The sequence below is a fragment of the Lissotriton vulgaris genome, chromosome 1_2 (genome assembly GCF_964263255.1).
Source record: "Lissotriton vulgaris chromosome 1_2, aLisVul1.2, whole genome shotgun sequence".
Lineage (NCBI taxonomy): Eukaryota > Metazoa > Chordata > Amphibia > Caudata > Salamandridae > Lissotriton > Lissotriton vulgaris.
The window spans coordinates 199,174,911-199,191,282 of NC_141686.1; the positions used below are offsets into that span (position 1 = coordinate 199,174,911).

Consider the following 16,372-nt stretch of genomic DNA (forward strand, 5'->3'; position numbering starts at 1 on the left):
GGCCTGCTGTACGTTAGGACTTGGCATACAGAGTTGCGGCCATTTCACAGAATCAATAACTTTTCAGTGGGGCCTGAGTGATACAAAATATTAGCACAAGTCATTTCAGTGTGTGTCTTAATGTGTTCTGTTGTGGTGCAGGTTCATTTCTTCCTTCAGCTTCGAGAGCTAAGTGAATAATGCACACTGGATGAATACTGCCACCTCAATCACATAATATTTAGAGATTAATGGCTCCTTCAACTTGGATCACTGGCCTTACCCTGCCTTCAGGTTCATCGGATCAGGCCCCCAAACTAAGCCAGGAAGCCCTTCCTTCCCACAGCCATTTAGCTTCCAGATCCTGAAGACAAATTATCTAATTTTGTTTACCGTCATTAAAATCTGAGGGAACACAGTCTACAAATCAGCAGCACATTCACTTGAGTGTACATCTGAGCCCTAATAATGAGCGATAAACTAAGAAGACAGCTGTTGTTCTTAAACGTGAAGCCTGTACACCTGTGCTCGTACCTGCCACCTCAAGAGACTATCCATGTGTCAGTGCCAGGCTTGTGTAATGTGTGCACCTGGTGCTCATGTAAAATGCACCAATGCCCTTGGGCCGAGTTTGCGCTTTATAAAACTGCAAAAGAATAATCTCAATGTCAATTGTCTCCTTTGGACTTCAGCCACGCAATATTTTTAGATGCTCAACCTTTCCGGAAGAGAATGGGAAGGGGCACCGCCAAGGCATTGCTTCACCTGCTACCTTATTTTTCAAAATGGCCCACCCACACTTATTTGCATGATGTATTGATTCCTCCTGGGTCTGTTTTATTTGTCAAATCTCTTTAAAACGAAACCAGGACACAAAAGCATCCCACTGCACAGTATACAGAATTGTTTAAAAAAACAACGGTTAGCTTCTACAATGCTTTACCTGTTGCTCTGTACAATTTGCACACTCCGGTTAGTGGTCAACATATTTAATGCAGTAACATATGGGGCAGTTCTCAAGTTTAAATATTTAAGGACTATATATCAAAACTGCCTCATTAACGACCTTGCTTCTTACCATATTCTTTATGAAAATTTGCTTTTAACAGTGCACCATTTTTCACTACTTTTTCTCCAACTTTTCTCAGGGATGGGGGATGAACCTCCAGTAATGTCTAAAAAGTATTTAATCAGCACTGTACAATTAAAGTGTTGAACCACTGAAGTTGAGTGATTTCAAATTATAGCATGAATGGAGGCAGTATTTAATTTAAACCCCTGGAGGGCTTTTCCATTGGCATAACTTTTAGGGACACATTTTCTTTAGGAGTATTTCCAGTTAATTCTTCATCTTCCCCTGCACTTTCAAGAAAATTTGCTAAAATGTCTAAAGTGATGTTTGCATTGACCTTTTCACTATAGAAAATCCTTTTCGTTTTGCCCAACCAGAATTCAATGGATCTCTTCGCCATCTAATTTTTAAAGCATTTGCAATATACGGTGCTACCATTTGTGTGAGCCTTGATGAGTTCATTAAACAATACTGTAATGAGACAGAGATGTGTTACAGGCAGAAAACACTTAGAGGGCATGTTTCCATTGGTTGTGCGCTTGGCTTGAGGGTCATATTGCAAGCTGACCAGTTAGAGGATTGGGTAAATTTTTGATATGTTTCTAATGTTTTTTTCACACTTGTGCTTTAAAGTGCTATATTTGGATCCCATTTTTGCAGTAAATATGTAGTGTAAAAGCCACCATTTGAATCCATTTTTTGAAAAATGTTCTTGCGGGAGAAAACCCCCCGCACCCTCTTTTTGCAGTTCGGGCTCACTCGCTTCCCTCGCTCACTCGTTACACTGAATTATAAATTTTCACCTCAACACTTTCAAAATCCACCAGCTGTCACTGCTAACCAATATTCTTTGCTCTTACATCCTCTCCTATGCTGATAACACACGGCTCAGCATCTCCCTCTCAAACAAGACACTCAGCATCCTGATCAAATCAATGACTGCATGAGTGAAATCACCCACTGTATGAGCACCAACAAGACCAAAATCATGAAGATCTGGAAGAGCACTTCATTGTAAGATTCCACCAGGAGGCCAACAAAGCTGGATTCGACAACCACTCACACGATCCATGCAAATAACCTCTGTATCGACAACTAACTTGGCATGACCACCCAAGACAACACTGTCACTGCTTCAGGCTTTCATACCCTGGAGATGATGAGGAAGATATTCAAATTGTCTGGAAAACCGTTATGCACACCTCATCACATACAAGCTAGACTCCAGAAAAATTCTATGCTGGGAACAACAAAAAACTTGCCTGAAAGCTGAAAGCCATTCAGAACTGCAGCAGCCACCATACACAAATGAGCACAATTCATACTTCTCACCCACACTAGCAACAATCTACATAACACCTGCCCAACATAACTCAACATTCGCATCTGCTTTCATAATCCTTCAAGACATCTCTCCTCATCTGGACTCCTACTTGCTACGCCCACAACAGAAAAGAACTTTTCAACATCGTCAAAGAATTCACCAACCCCGCCGCAGCATCTAACGACATCACTCCCTCCCAAGACCTCTGCGATGCGTTATCCTCCTTCTTCTACAACAAAATTGCCGACATTCACAACAACTTCGAGAACACTCCCAGCGAACAACCCTCCCCACCCCCCTCAGATCCTACACCGCCAACTAACAACCTCAGCGCCTGGAACCCAATCACCACAGAAGACACCATCCGCCTAATGAACTCAATCCACTCTGGCTCGCCAACCGACCCCTGCCCCCACCACATCTTCAACAAAGCTGACTTCATCATCACACCCCATCTCCGTGATGTCATCAACTGCTCGTTCAACTCGCCACCTTCCCAGAAAGCTGGAAACACGCCGAACTCAGCGCCCTCTTGAAGAAACCCACAGCAGACCCCTCTGAACTTAAAAACTACCGACCCATATCCCTCCTCCCCTTCCCCGCCAAAGTCATTGAGAAAGCCGTCAACAGCCAGCTCGCCGCCTTCCTTGAATCCAACAACTCCCTCGATCCCTCTCAGTCTGGATTTTGAGCCAAACACAGCACCGAAACCGCCCTCATTGCAGCGACTGACGACATCCGAACACTACTGGACAACGGAGAAACAGTGGCCCTCATTCTACTCGACCTCTCCGCCGCTTTCAACACAGTCTGCCACAGCACCCTTATACAACGCCTCAGCAACATCGGCATACAAGGAAAAGCCTTGGACTGGATCATCTCATTCCTCGCTGGGAGAACTCAAAGAGTCCGACTTCCCCCATTCAACTCAGAGGCCACTGAAGTCATCTGCGGAGTACCACAAGGATCCTCACTCAGTCCCACCCTCTTCAACGTTTACATGAGTCCACTCGCCTCCATCGCGCGTCAACACAACCTTAACATCATCTCTTACGCCGACGACACCCAGTTAATCCTTTCCCTCACCAAAGACCCTAACACCGCCAAAACTAATCTTCACGAAGGCATGAAAGAGGTAGCCGAATGGATGAAACATGGCCGCCTAAAACTCAACTCAGACAATACAGAGGTGCTCATCCTAGGATCTTCCCCCTCTGCCTGGGACGACTCTTGGTGGCCTTCGGCTCTGGGCACAGCACCCACACCCACAGACCACGCACGCAACCTGGGCTTCATCCTAGAATCCTCTCTCTTGATGTCCAGACAAGTCAACGCAGTCTGATCCTCCTGCTTCAACGTACTTCGTATTCTCAAAAAGATCTTCCGCTGGATCCCCCTCGAAACAAGAAAGATTGTCCCCCATCCACTGGTCACGAGCCGACTCGATTATGGTAACACACTATATGCCGGAATCTCAGCAAAATTACAGAAAAAACTCCAACGCATCCAAAACGCATCAGCGAGACTCATATTAAACATCCCTCGCCAAGATCACATCACTGGACACCTAAAAGACCTCCACTGGCTTCCCGTCAACAAGAGAATTACATTCCGTCTTCTCACCCACGCAAACAAGGCCCTCTACAAACTAGGACCCGAATGCCTCAACACTCGACTGTCCTTCTACACACCCTCCCGCCAACTCAGATCGTCCAATCAATCCCTCGCCGCAGTCCCGCGCATCCGAAAATCCACCATGGGTGGCAGATCCTTCTCCTTCCTGGCGGCCAAGACCTGGAACTCACTTCCCACTCACCTCCACCTTACTCAAAACCACATCTCCTTCAGAAAAGAACTTAAAACCTGGCTATTCGACAAAAATTGAACCCCCCTTCCCCAAGCGCCTTGAGACCCCCTGGGTGAGTAGTGCCCTATATAAATTCATGAACTTGAACTTGAACTTGGTGGTAGAGCAGTCCTAAAGCATGAAATAGCCCACACTACACATACGAGCCTCCTCCTCACTTTTTCAATTTCAGAAGAAGCTGACGACCTGGATTTTGGAAAGTCTCTATAAGCACAGAAAAATACGATCTCTCCTTAGATTTTCACATTGCACATCTCCTATATCAATGGGTTGTTGAGGGGGTAAGTAACGCCCAAACCTTATCTGCAACAGTAATCTGTGAGATTCAAAGTTTCTCACAAGGTAAAAAATGCAACACCAAAACTATTTTCCAGTGAAAGCGCACAGCTTCTGCCCAATCAAATGCTGTACTCAAGCAAAGCAACATGTGGGCGGAGCTTAAACCCCAGGTTCAGCAATACTGCTGAAAGCTCTTTTTATATTGATCACAGAAGATCAGGCAATGCGGGACACTCAAGACATACATAATATTATTGAACCTGCTTCTGAAGAAGCCATTCCAAAACTATTTGAACCCCGGTAATCATCACCGATTATTGAATATAGCCATTAGCTATGTTGGTCTAGAGAATAATGATTAAGTGGCCGATTATAATGGCAGGTTTTAGTCTGTCCACCATCGCCTCGGGGAGTAGGAATGCCCGCCTACAAGGCAGTGGTCTCACAGGGGGAATTATGATGTGACCACCACCATGGCGGTCGCCCTTGTCATAGTTAACATTACGGCGGATGCTGATGGCTGCAGCCCCCCACCGCAATGTTAAAAATGACTTATTAAATTTCCCTGCACTACGTGGCAGGCACCACGTAGTGGTGCATGGAAATGTAGGGAGGCACCATAGGTGCCCTCCTCACCCCCAACTGAAAGGGCTCGTTGTGAACAGGGCCTGTAACGAGCCTCCAATTTCCATACCTGCCAGCCTTTCCATGGCAGGTAAATTGCCAATGAAAGGCTGGCAGCGATGGACCATTGTAATCCTACAGTGGTGTCTGGTAGGTACAGCCACCGTTTCAGGGATTAGGAGACTTCCTCTGGACCGGCGGGCTCAAGGAGCCTGACGGATGTGTGGCGGTTGGAGTTTTAGACCGCAATGGACCCGCCCACCATTATAATATGGTGGACGGGAAATTGCCTTAGGACGGCTGGGAACACACCACTGATAGCCTATCAGTGGTGGTTCACCACCATTGTAATCAGCCCCAAAGTGTTAGGATAAGTCTCTTCAAAGCTTCAGTTATGCCGACATAATGTTTTGGTATACTTGTTATGCAAAATCCCCTAAATAATGTTATTACCCCACATCATGTAATTTTATGTGCAGCACAAAATTATCACCAGTGCACTGAACCACACAAATAAGCAGAATGTGAGTTGCTGCTGTTTGTGGAACTTGAGTTTTTTATGCTGTTTGTATTGTCTCTACAAGGATGCACTTAAAGCTAACATATATCCCCAAATACCAATTTTGCCTCATGAGTAATTACCTGTAATATCCCTGATACACATAATATGAACTTTGCACACCACTAATGATTAATTGATACACACTTCAAAGAGTAACTGTCATAGGTTCACTGACAGAATATCGACAACTAAAATATCCCCATACCACAATATCGAGTTTTAAATATCGATGTCAAAAATATCGTCATCCTATATTTATAATGGAAAGTACAAAAATATTGAAAACAAAATATCGATGTCAAAAATATAATTGTATAAATTATAATTTTTTATATATAGTTAAAATGAAATATTATATTAAATATATTTTATAATAAAATTAATTTAAAAAAATGAATTAGATGTAATATACACTTTAACAAATAAATAAACTTAATGAAGAAAAAGTTAAACACAGATATATTAATTAAAAACAATTAATAAACCATTAATTTTGATTTATTTTATAATAGTTAAATTCTATAATAATTTGACAAATATATATACGTACTAAAATAACATAAAATATATTACAAAATATTCTGTTAGAAATTAAAACATTAAACTATTGAAAAATCTTTAAACTTAAATTTTCCACTCCAGTTTGTGCGATAGTAGAGAAACTGTTGGATAGCAGAGGGATAAAATGTACTATTCCCACTCCTCTCCGTTCAACAGAAAGGAAAGTGTTGGATAGCGGAGGGGTAACAATTACTATTCCCATTCCAATGAATGCAACAGTACAGGAGGAGTAAAAATTATTATGCTCACTCTGGTAATTGCAACAGTAGGGAAAGTGTTGGAAAGCGGAGGGTTAAAGTTACTTGTCCCACTCCAGTGAGTGCAACAGTAGGGAAAGTGTTGGATAGCGTTGGAGTAAAACATTCTATTCCCACTCCAATGAGTGCAACAGTACAGGAGGGGGAGAAAATTACTATGCCGACACCGGTGACTGCAACAGTACAAAAAGTGTTGGATGGCGGAGGGCTAAAATTGACTATTCCCATTCAAATCAGTGCAACAGTATGGAAAGTGTTGGATAGCAGAGGAGTAAAAATGACTATGCCCACTCCAAGAAGTGCGGCAGTAGGGATGGAGTTTTGGATAGCGGAGGCGTACAAATTACTATTTCCACTCTAGTGAGTGCAACAGTAGGGAAAGTCTTGGATAGAGGAGGGATAAAATGTACTATTCCCAATCTATTGAGCGCAACAGTAGGGAAAGTTTTGGATAGTGGAAGGGTAAAAATTACTATTCACACTTCAATGAGTGCAACAGTAGGGAAAGTGTCGGATAGCGGAGGGGTACAAATTACTATTGCCACTCTAATGAGCTCCACAGCAGGAATAGTGTTGGATAGTGTAGGGATGCAATTTACTATTCCCACTCCAGTCAGATTAAAATTAAAATCACACAAGATATCAACAATAACAAAAAGAATATGTTAAAAACGAAAATACAAATATATTTATTTTTTAAAATAAAAAAATAGAAACATATTATAATATTAAATTCATATAACAAATACCTACAAATAATATATTAAATAAAATAAAAAAATATTTCTAAACAAATACATATTTTTAGTTAGATATTACCTGAAAACAAAAACATTAATTATTACAGAGATTTTGTTCATTTACTTCCTACCCTATAACACCACACAATTACAAAAATTACATAAATAATTAACATAATTATTAATCACTGAAATAAATATTATTTAATGAACAAATTAAAACACACAAATAAATTAAGCTCCCACCCTTTAAACCTATAATCCCCACAACCCACAAAAGTATTTAATAACTAATTATAAAGTAAGTAAAATGTATTTACTCCCCAACCTTTATCCATATAAAACCAAAACCCACAAAACCCACGCAATTAAACAATTACCCTAATTAATAATCAATTAAATGATTAATAATAATTAACAACTAATCATTAATTAATTAATTAAACATAAATTACTTCCAATCCTTTACCCCTTTAAACCCCACAACCCACACCTAAAATTAATCACACAATTTCCATATTTAACTTTCAATTAATTGATTAATATTAATTAACAACTATTTATTAATTAATTATAAATAATTTACTTCCCACTCTTTACCTCTATAAATCCCACAACACTCACCTAAAATTAGCTAAGCAATTTCCATAATTAGATTTTCAATTTATGAATTGTTCATTAATTAACAACTAATTAATAATTTATTAAAAATGCATTACTTCCCACCCTTTACCGCATGAACCCCACAACCCACAGCTAAATACAATTACACTATACCCATAATTGATTATCAATTAATCAATACATATTAATTAACGACCAATTATTAATAATTATAAATACATTACTTCCCACAATTAACACTATAAAATCTCAATTAAATAAATATTAATAGATCAGAAATAATCATTAATTTATTATAACTTATTTATGTCCCATCCTATTTCCCAATAAACCCATAACCCACTATGGAGTTAAAAAACATTAAATGTAATTAAAATAAAACTTATGACTACAAAAAATGTTACACATATATTAAAAAATATAAACAATACCTTTACAAAAAAATACATCACATACATTTTAAATATATACTAAACTATATAACACTAAATAAAAAAATCGATATTTTATACAACTATATTTTTTTTAAACCATATTTCTTAACTTAAAATCAAGATTCTTCACCGCAATTTTATGGCTGTAGATATTTCTGTGTCACGATATTTACAACTCAATATTTTTGTAAGTCGACATTTATAACTCAATATTTTTTCTAAATGCCACTGTCACACAGGGAGAGCAGAAAGACATCCTTCATTTTGTATTGAGAATGGCATATGCAAAAGCTATCTGTAACCATGTAACCATCTTATATACTAAAAAATCCCTTGCCAACTATGAATCATTACACAAACTCTTGATGAAGGGCCAAACAAGCATTAATATATGAAAAAGACATGATTTCTTACTATACCAGTTTGTATATATACATGATAATTACAAATCTAAAACAATAGTAATTTGGTATTCATAATGACTACTATCGGCCACATGCATCAAGGTATTTAGGAATCGCAAGCCGTGCGATTCGGTAAAATTGGCCGTTTACGATTCCTAAATATCTTTTTAGTATGCATCAATCATTTTTGGAAAATTCGCTATTTTTAGCGATTTCCAAAAATGCGATTGCTTCTAAGGAATCGCAAATTTGCGATTCCTTAAAAGCAATGCATGATTGTTTTTAAAATTGCGAAATTGCAATTAGGGGGGGCAAATTACCACGAGGGTGAACCTCGTGGTAATTTGCGAAAAAGGTTTAAAATGCTCAAATCTGCATTTTAAACACTGTCATGTTACAGACACACATGACTTTGATGCATGTGGCTGCTTGTTTCTAATACATAACATCTTTGAAACTAAACAGTCATACCTTCACGCGGACACACAGAAACACCGCAATATTGATCAATGTGCCAAGTTGTGCCTCGACTGCAATGATCTGCACATTAATACATCAAAAACTTAACTACACAAACACATGTAAAATCAATAGTTATACACCGTTAATCGTGACAGGTATAACAAAAATGTTCTATTTGCAGCCATCAATCAACCCAACTAACTGCCCCAAGTGCAAATGATAGGCATTCACTTTTGGGCCTATCATGTAACGTATCATAATTCACAGTCATCAGCTGCAAGGAAAACATTGATTGCCCTCTAATTTTTGCATTGACTGCTGGAGTAAGCCGAATTTCTTCTTCAAGTTAGCAAGAAAGCAGTAACAAGTCCAATAGTTCTGGTTTATATAACTGGCAATACCAGCAATACTGTCCGCTGCATAAATGATTGTGTATTATGGCTGTACTCCAGTACTGGCAAACTACAGCTGCTGTTCAGGTAAAAATGGTATGCACTGTGTATCTGTGCGATATCATAATCATGTCTAATATTCCGTCTCAAAGCATTGTGTTCAACCTTTGCACCTCCCTATTTTATTGTTGCAAATTTAACTATGAATTGTAATTTTTTTTTATATATTAATGGACTTCACTAACTTTGACAAACAAGATTTACTTTTTACAGTATGGTATTTGGATTGTGGATTTTGTGGCATGTTCATCAAGTTCTTGTAGAGGAGCAAATCTATTGCAGTGTTTAAATTTTTTGCACATTTCAGGTTGAATTTGTTTGAGTCTACGAAGGTACAATGTTTCATATCTGCAAGCCTTTGCAGATTGGGGATTACACAGAGTGTGATAATGTGAAATACATACTCTGCATATGTTTGCCCTCAGCAATATTCACATTTCTGTCTCCTTTTTATGTCACAGTAAAATGGTTCACATTGCTTGCCAGCTCTAAGATATAGCAGTCCATCTTATACATCAAAAACGTGAGCCAAAAGTGACATCTTTATAGACCACCCTTTTTTGGACATCACCTGCAAAGAAGGGTCTGTGCACAGTGTCAATCACTCCATCACCTGCGGTGTTGGAGATGTATAACTTGAAATCTTGCAGTTTCAGGAGCACAATGGTTGTCATGGAAGCCAAAAAGTAGCAATAGCCATCTCTTTTAGCCGCTATATACCAATGTCAGTTTTCCAAATGTTTTTTAGGAAATGACAGATGATACAAATATCTACACAAATGTCTACCTTGTTTACACCAAGGATCCAGAGAACCTCAGGGATATGCTGTTGACCAACAATCTCATCAACTGGAATCAATGCCTCCAGATCGATGGTAAGTGAAGCTGAGCGTGTTGACCTGGAACTGGGGACTACCCTGGATATATTCAACACAAATATGTTTTAAATAGTTCCCTTAAAAACTGATACCCATCCATAAGAGGAATAAACTACTGAACGTAGCTACCTTGTAAATTACCCATAAACAGGTCTCATTATTACATCCTGGGCAAATATTTTATTTTGTAGATCCACCTTTTTCTTCAATATTACATATGAGAGCACCTTCCAGTATGTGAGTTCCGCAATCCAGCTGTACAAGAAAACAACATTTCGGTTTGATTTATTAGACTAAACGTTTGTTCCATGCATAAGAATCTAGCCCGCGTACAGAGTACACATGACCCCTAACTTGCATCTTAGGGGGTAATCACACAGGCTATTCCCACCGCCAAATTAGGATGGCAGTGGGAATCCCAATCTGTCCCCGGCAGACGGAAAGTCCGTCCGCCACGGTTCCACAAGCGGTCCTTTTCCGCCCGCCTGGCAGGACCTAAACACAGGCCAGCATTATTGGGATATCCCTTCCCGCATGTCTTTTCGCAGCGGTCAGCCCACCGCGAAAACTCAGGCGGAGGCTGGATTTGGGGGACTGTGTTAGGGGGGCGCACTGGGGGCCTTTCCCTGCACAGCATGGCAGGCACTGCGTGCTGCCTGCCACGTAGTGCAGTGAAATGCACAGCATTTCAGCACTGTGTACGGTGCTGCAGCCAGCAGCACTGTCCGCAATGTTGAATGCCCTGAATGCACTCACCCGTATGGTAGGCGCATTCTTATTACAGTGGTGGGACAGCCACACATATGGTGGGTGCTCCCAACACCGCAACGATGACGGACGGACTGATGTCCGCTCGACATCCTAATGACCCCCTTAGTCACCTTTAGCATTGTCACAGGAATGTTTCTCAGTTCATGCTTAAAAACTCACTTTTAATAAATATATTTATAAAGCATGAGGTGGTAGGGCACTGCCATTTACAGACAACAAGTTTTCCATTGAAATGGTCAAACATGTCCCCACTAACAAGCAGTTTTACTTATGAAACTATATAGTGTATAAACAATAATCTGTTGAAATTGGGTTTCATCAAACATATTTTTCATTTGCACATCACTAAGTAAAGTGTTCTGATTTGTTTTCATCCTATTGAAATATTTTTGCTTAGCACACAGAATTACAGAACTAGGGATTTTATAACTACTGAAATTAATTTTGAAATGTTTCTACAGCGCACTTTTTAGCAATTTAAATGTGTGTTACAATAAAACATGACATCCTACATACTTTAATGTCACACTTTTTGTGCAGCTCAGTTTCTCAGACTGAATGTTTTTACAAAATCCTCTAACTTTGAAGTCAGAGAAAGAAAAGTAATTGTAGATGTAATCTTACTTTTGACCTCAGTGTCTGAAAATAGAATAAATGTGACAAGATAAAAGCAAGATTTAAAGGCATCGTTAATGTGACTTCACTTTGTGAGTGAACAGATAACCTGTTTGTCAGCTTGCCAACAAGGGTAAGTAGGCCCTAAATATAGCTTGCCCTGATTCGTTGAGGCATGACATCTTTCTTTAGTATTTTTAAACAAGGGGGAGTTGGGCCTATTGATAGCAGCCAGACTAGGCCTCTTATAAAGTAGCATCAAAATGCAGTGTATGGGTGCTTTAATTGAATTGTACCGTTTAGCAGTAGAACCTCACTTGCAATTATAGTGGTCTTAGGGCCAGATGCATCAAGCGAAATGCGCTCGCAAAAGGGCCAGATTCTCAGAATCTGGCCCTTTGCGAGTGCAATTTTTGCATTTGGGATGCATCATCCCAAATGCAAAAATCGCAAATAGAGAATTCGCTAAATTGCGATTGTTTGCATTTAAGGAATCTCAAATTGAGATTCCTTAAATGCAATGCATTAAAGTATCAAAAATAGCGAATTCGCTAATAGGGCACGCAAATTACCACGAAATACAACTTCATGGTAATTTGCAAAAACTTTGAAAAATGCACTTTTGTGCATTTTTCAAAGTTTCATGTTGCGCACACACATGCCCTTAGGGCATGTGTGTGCACAACATATGTGCACAGATCACATTCAGGGGTGTAACAGGGTGTCCTTTGGACACCCCTGCACCCTTGAACTCGCAATCTCAATTTGCGAATCGCTAATTGCGATTCGCAAATTGAGATTGTCTTCCCATTCATTCCTATGGGCCTCTAGGCCCATAGAAATTAATGGGGAGGTATTCATTAATTGCGACTCGCAATTTGCGAGTCGCAATTAAGGAATTCTAAGGAATCGCTATTTTTATAGTGATTGCTTGATGCATTCCATTTTGCTATTCCTTATTAGCGATTCCTTAATTTTCGCTAATAAGGACTCGCAAAATGGATGCTTGATGCATCTGGCCCTTAGTGATTTACTTCACACAAATTTTTTCTTTTTTAGAAGCAATTATAAACATTTATAGCATGTCTTTCTCAGAAGGACAACCATTTTTGGTTATGTACATATATACATTTCACAATACTGATAAAACAAACAAAATATTAACATTCAAATGCAAAAAACACAACAATTGTGAAATAGATCAGTCCTTCACTCTCTAATTAGAACACATGGTGGAGTTTTGTTTAAGAATCAATCAAATTCTACATCCTGCCAGTGAAAGCTAGTTGGGATTGTGTAGTAGAACAACAGGCCAATTGTCTTGTTCGCTGAATACTAATAGGCCCACATGCATCAAGCATTTTTGTAGTCGCAAACGGTGAGATTAATTAAAATCGGCCGTTTGCGAATGCAAAAGTGCTTTTTGGGATGCATGAAGCAATTTTAGAATTCGTAACATTGTTGCGAGTTCTAAAATTGCGGGTGCTTTTAAGAAGTCGCAGATGTGCGATTTCTTAAAAGCAATGCATCATTACTTTCACAAGTGCAAAGTCGCAATTAGGGTGTCAAATTTACCGAGTGGTTGAACCACTCGGTAAATTTGGAAAAAGTGTTTAAAATGCTGCAAATGTTTTTTTTTCTACATTCATGTTTCACACACACATGTCCTTAGGACATGTGTGTGTGAAACATGATGCGAAAAATACATTTCAGGGGTGCATGGGGGGGTCCTTTGGACCCCCCCCTGCACCCATGAAATTTTCAAAGTGCCACTCGCAATTTGCTGATGCCTTCCTATTGACTCCTATGGGCCTTTTGGCCCATAGGAATCAATAGGAATTGCGAAAATGCACTTAAGAATTCGGTATTCATTTGGGATTCGGTAAAAATTGCGATTTTTACCGAATCCCAAATGAATACCGAAAACAATGATGCATAGCATTTTGCACTTCTTAATTTGCGATTCCTTATTTTTCGCAAATTAGGAAGTGCAAAATGTCACAATGATGCATGTGGGCCATAGTCTTTTAGGCACCACTCCCATTGTAGGGATTGCAGTCAGACAGACATTTCCGACAGGCTTGGTAGACGTTGGTTTGTCCCTCCGCCTGCTGCAGTCTGACCAACCCCATCCGAAAGCTATACTGGAAGTTGGTTGGACCGCCACTGATGGCCTGTTGGTGGCGGTCCCACCGACATCATAATCAGGTTAGTGTCTCTTTATTTACCATTGTAAAAACGATGTTGTACCTTGCCAGTACAACACAAACTTCAGTATGTGTGAGTATAAGAGTCTGTTAATCATTATGTAGGGCTTCATGACATAGGCATGGTGTCTCTAGTTGGTAATGTTTTGCAACTTTGTGCAAGTAGGGACATGTCCTCCTAGTCAGGGTAAGGGGTATACACTTCTAAAATCAAACCAAACAAGATCAAAACGACCTATATCCAGAATACAGTAATCAAAATATGACTTTTAAAAGTTAAAAATTGTTATGTTCAAAGCAAATTGCAGATGCAACACTTTTCACACAAAGTACCTTGGATGTGTTGTCCACACAAATAAAAACTGTGCAGGGAAGGTAATGAGTCAGTTCCTTACGCCCAAGGAAGGTGATGCGTTGGTTACTTACTTCTGGTGATGTGATGCGTCGGTTTGTTACTGCAACCCTGGTGTTCTTGCTAGCGTGGCACCCAGATTCGGTGCTTGAGGATCGGGGATGCATCTGTTCTGGAAGCTGTGATGACACTACATTGTTCTCTGCAGCCGTGGTCCCACGATGCGTTGGTTCTTGCAGTCGCACAGCAGGACCTGCATCAGAATCAGTGTTGTGATCTCAGACTTCAGGGACCAGTGCATTGGACGTGTGGCAATTTCTCAAGCCACTGCAGGCGCTGCATCGATTTCTTTGATGATGCCTCGGAAATTGGTGTGGATGCATGGGGCTTTTCAAAGATGCGTTATTTTTCCAGCTCTCAGCAGCAAACAGCCTTCAGAGGTCCAAAATAGGACATGCACCCCTTAGCATGTCAGAACTCCCAGCAAGGAAGTTCAGGGGACCTGTTGGAGAAGTTCTTGTGTCCCTGAGACTTCAGAATGGGAGGCACGCTCGATTTCAAACTCTTGGAGATCTTCCTCAAGCAGGGGACACAGCAAAATCCTTGTCCTTGCCTTGGCAGAAACAGCCACTGCAGGCCAACCCAAGACAGCAAACAGCAAAGGGGCAATACTCCTCCTTAGTTTCTCCAGCTCTTCTCCTTGGCAAAGGATCCTCTTGAGTGAATTTTGAAGTCTTTTCTATCCTTAAGACTTCTAACAGGAGGCAAGCTCTACTTCAAGCCCTTGGAGAAAACTCAAACAGCAGGATGATGAAAGCACAGCCCAGTCCTTTCCCTGCCCTGGACAGAGGTAATCACTGCAAGCCAACCCCAACAGCACACAGCACAGGGGCAGTACTCCTCCTCCAGCTTTCCTTTCCGGTTCTTTTTTTCTGGCAGGCTCCTTTGTGCAGCAGTAATCTAAAGTTCAGGGACCTGACCCCCACTTTTTATAGCACCAATTCCTTTGTTCTCTGGTGGCAGAGTAGCTCTTTGCCCAGCCAAAACCAATTCTGCCCTCTCTGGTTCAGCTGCCTGGCAGGAGGTGGAGACCGCCCAGCCCTGACTCCTCCCCCTACTCTAAATGCAGTCCAGGTATATTAAGCCCAGCCCTGACTCATCCATGAAAGGCCGGTCATACTTCAACCCCTGTGGTCGTCTGAGAGAATGCACATCCCCGGCCCCAGTCATATGAAAGTCAGATAGTCAATCTGCAAACCAGCAGAGGCGCACAGGATGGCTATGCAAGAATATACTCACTTTCTAAAAGTGCCATTTTCAAACACACAATATAAAAATCATCTTTACCAAAAGATGCATTATTATATTCTGAGTTCAGGCATATTAAACTCCAACTTTCTATCTTGTCCCAATGGAAAGATATATTTATAGAATGTTAAAAATAAACTCCCATTCTAACCTATGGGACAGATAACCTTTCAATACTGAAAAATGCAATTGGGAGCATTTCACTATCAGGATATGTCACACACATCAGGGCATGTTCTACCTTCCACATACACGGCACCATGTCAATAGGGGTACCATAGGTTGACCTTAGGGGTGACTCACATGTAAGAAAAGGGAAGGTTAGGGCCTGACAAGTGGGTGCACTTGACAGGTCGTCATGGCAGTACCAAACAGCCATGACAAACGTGGAGGGAGGTCTGGGTTATTTACTGGCTGCTCATGGGGTTGGCACAATTAGTGCTGCAGGCCCATTAGAGGCATTTGATTTATAGAACCTTGGCACGTGCAGTGCACTGTACTAGGGACTTACCAGTAAATCAATTATGCAAATCGAGGAATCGGCAATCCATCATAACAATTTACAGTTAGAGCATATGCACTTTAGCACTGCTCAGCAGT

The 16,372-nt window shown here is 40.5% G+C and overlaps 1 protein-coding gene across 1 annotated transcript in view; it reads left to right on the plus strand.

The window, feature by feature from the left end:
• LOC147734917 (glycine N-acyltransferase-like) overlaps positions 1-16,372 on the plus strand; it is a 124,262-nt gene that overhangs the window by 77,278 nt on the left and 30,612 nt on the right. The window contains exon 4 of the mRNA XM_086953684.1: positions 10,390-10,516. Coding sequence (XP_086809810.1) covers positions 10,390-10,516 — 127 coding nt within the window. The remainder of the gene's footprint in view (positions 1-10,389; positions 10,517-16,372) is intronic.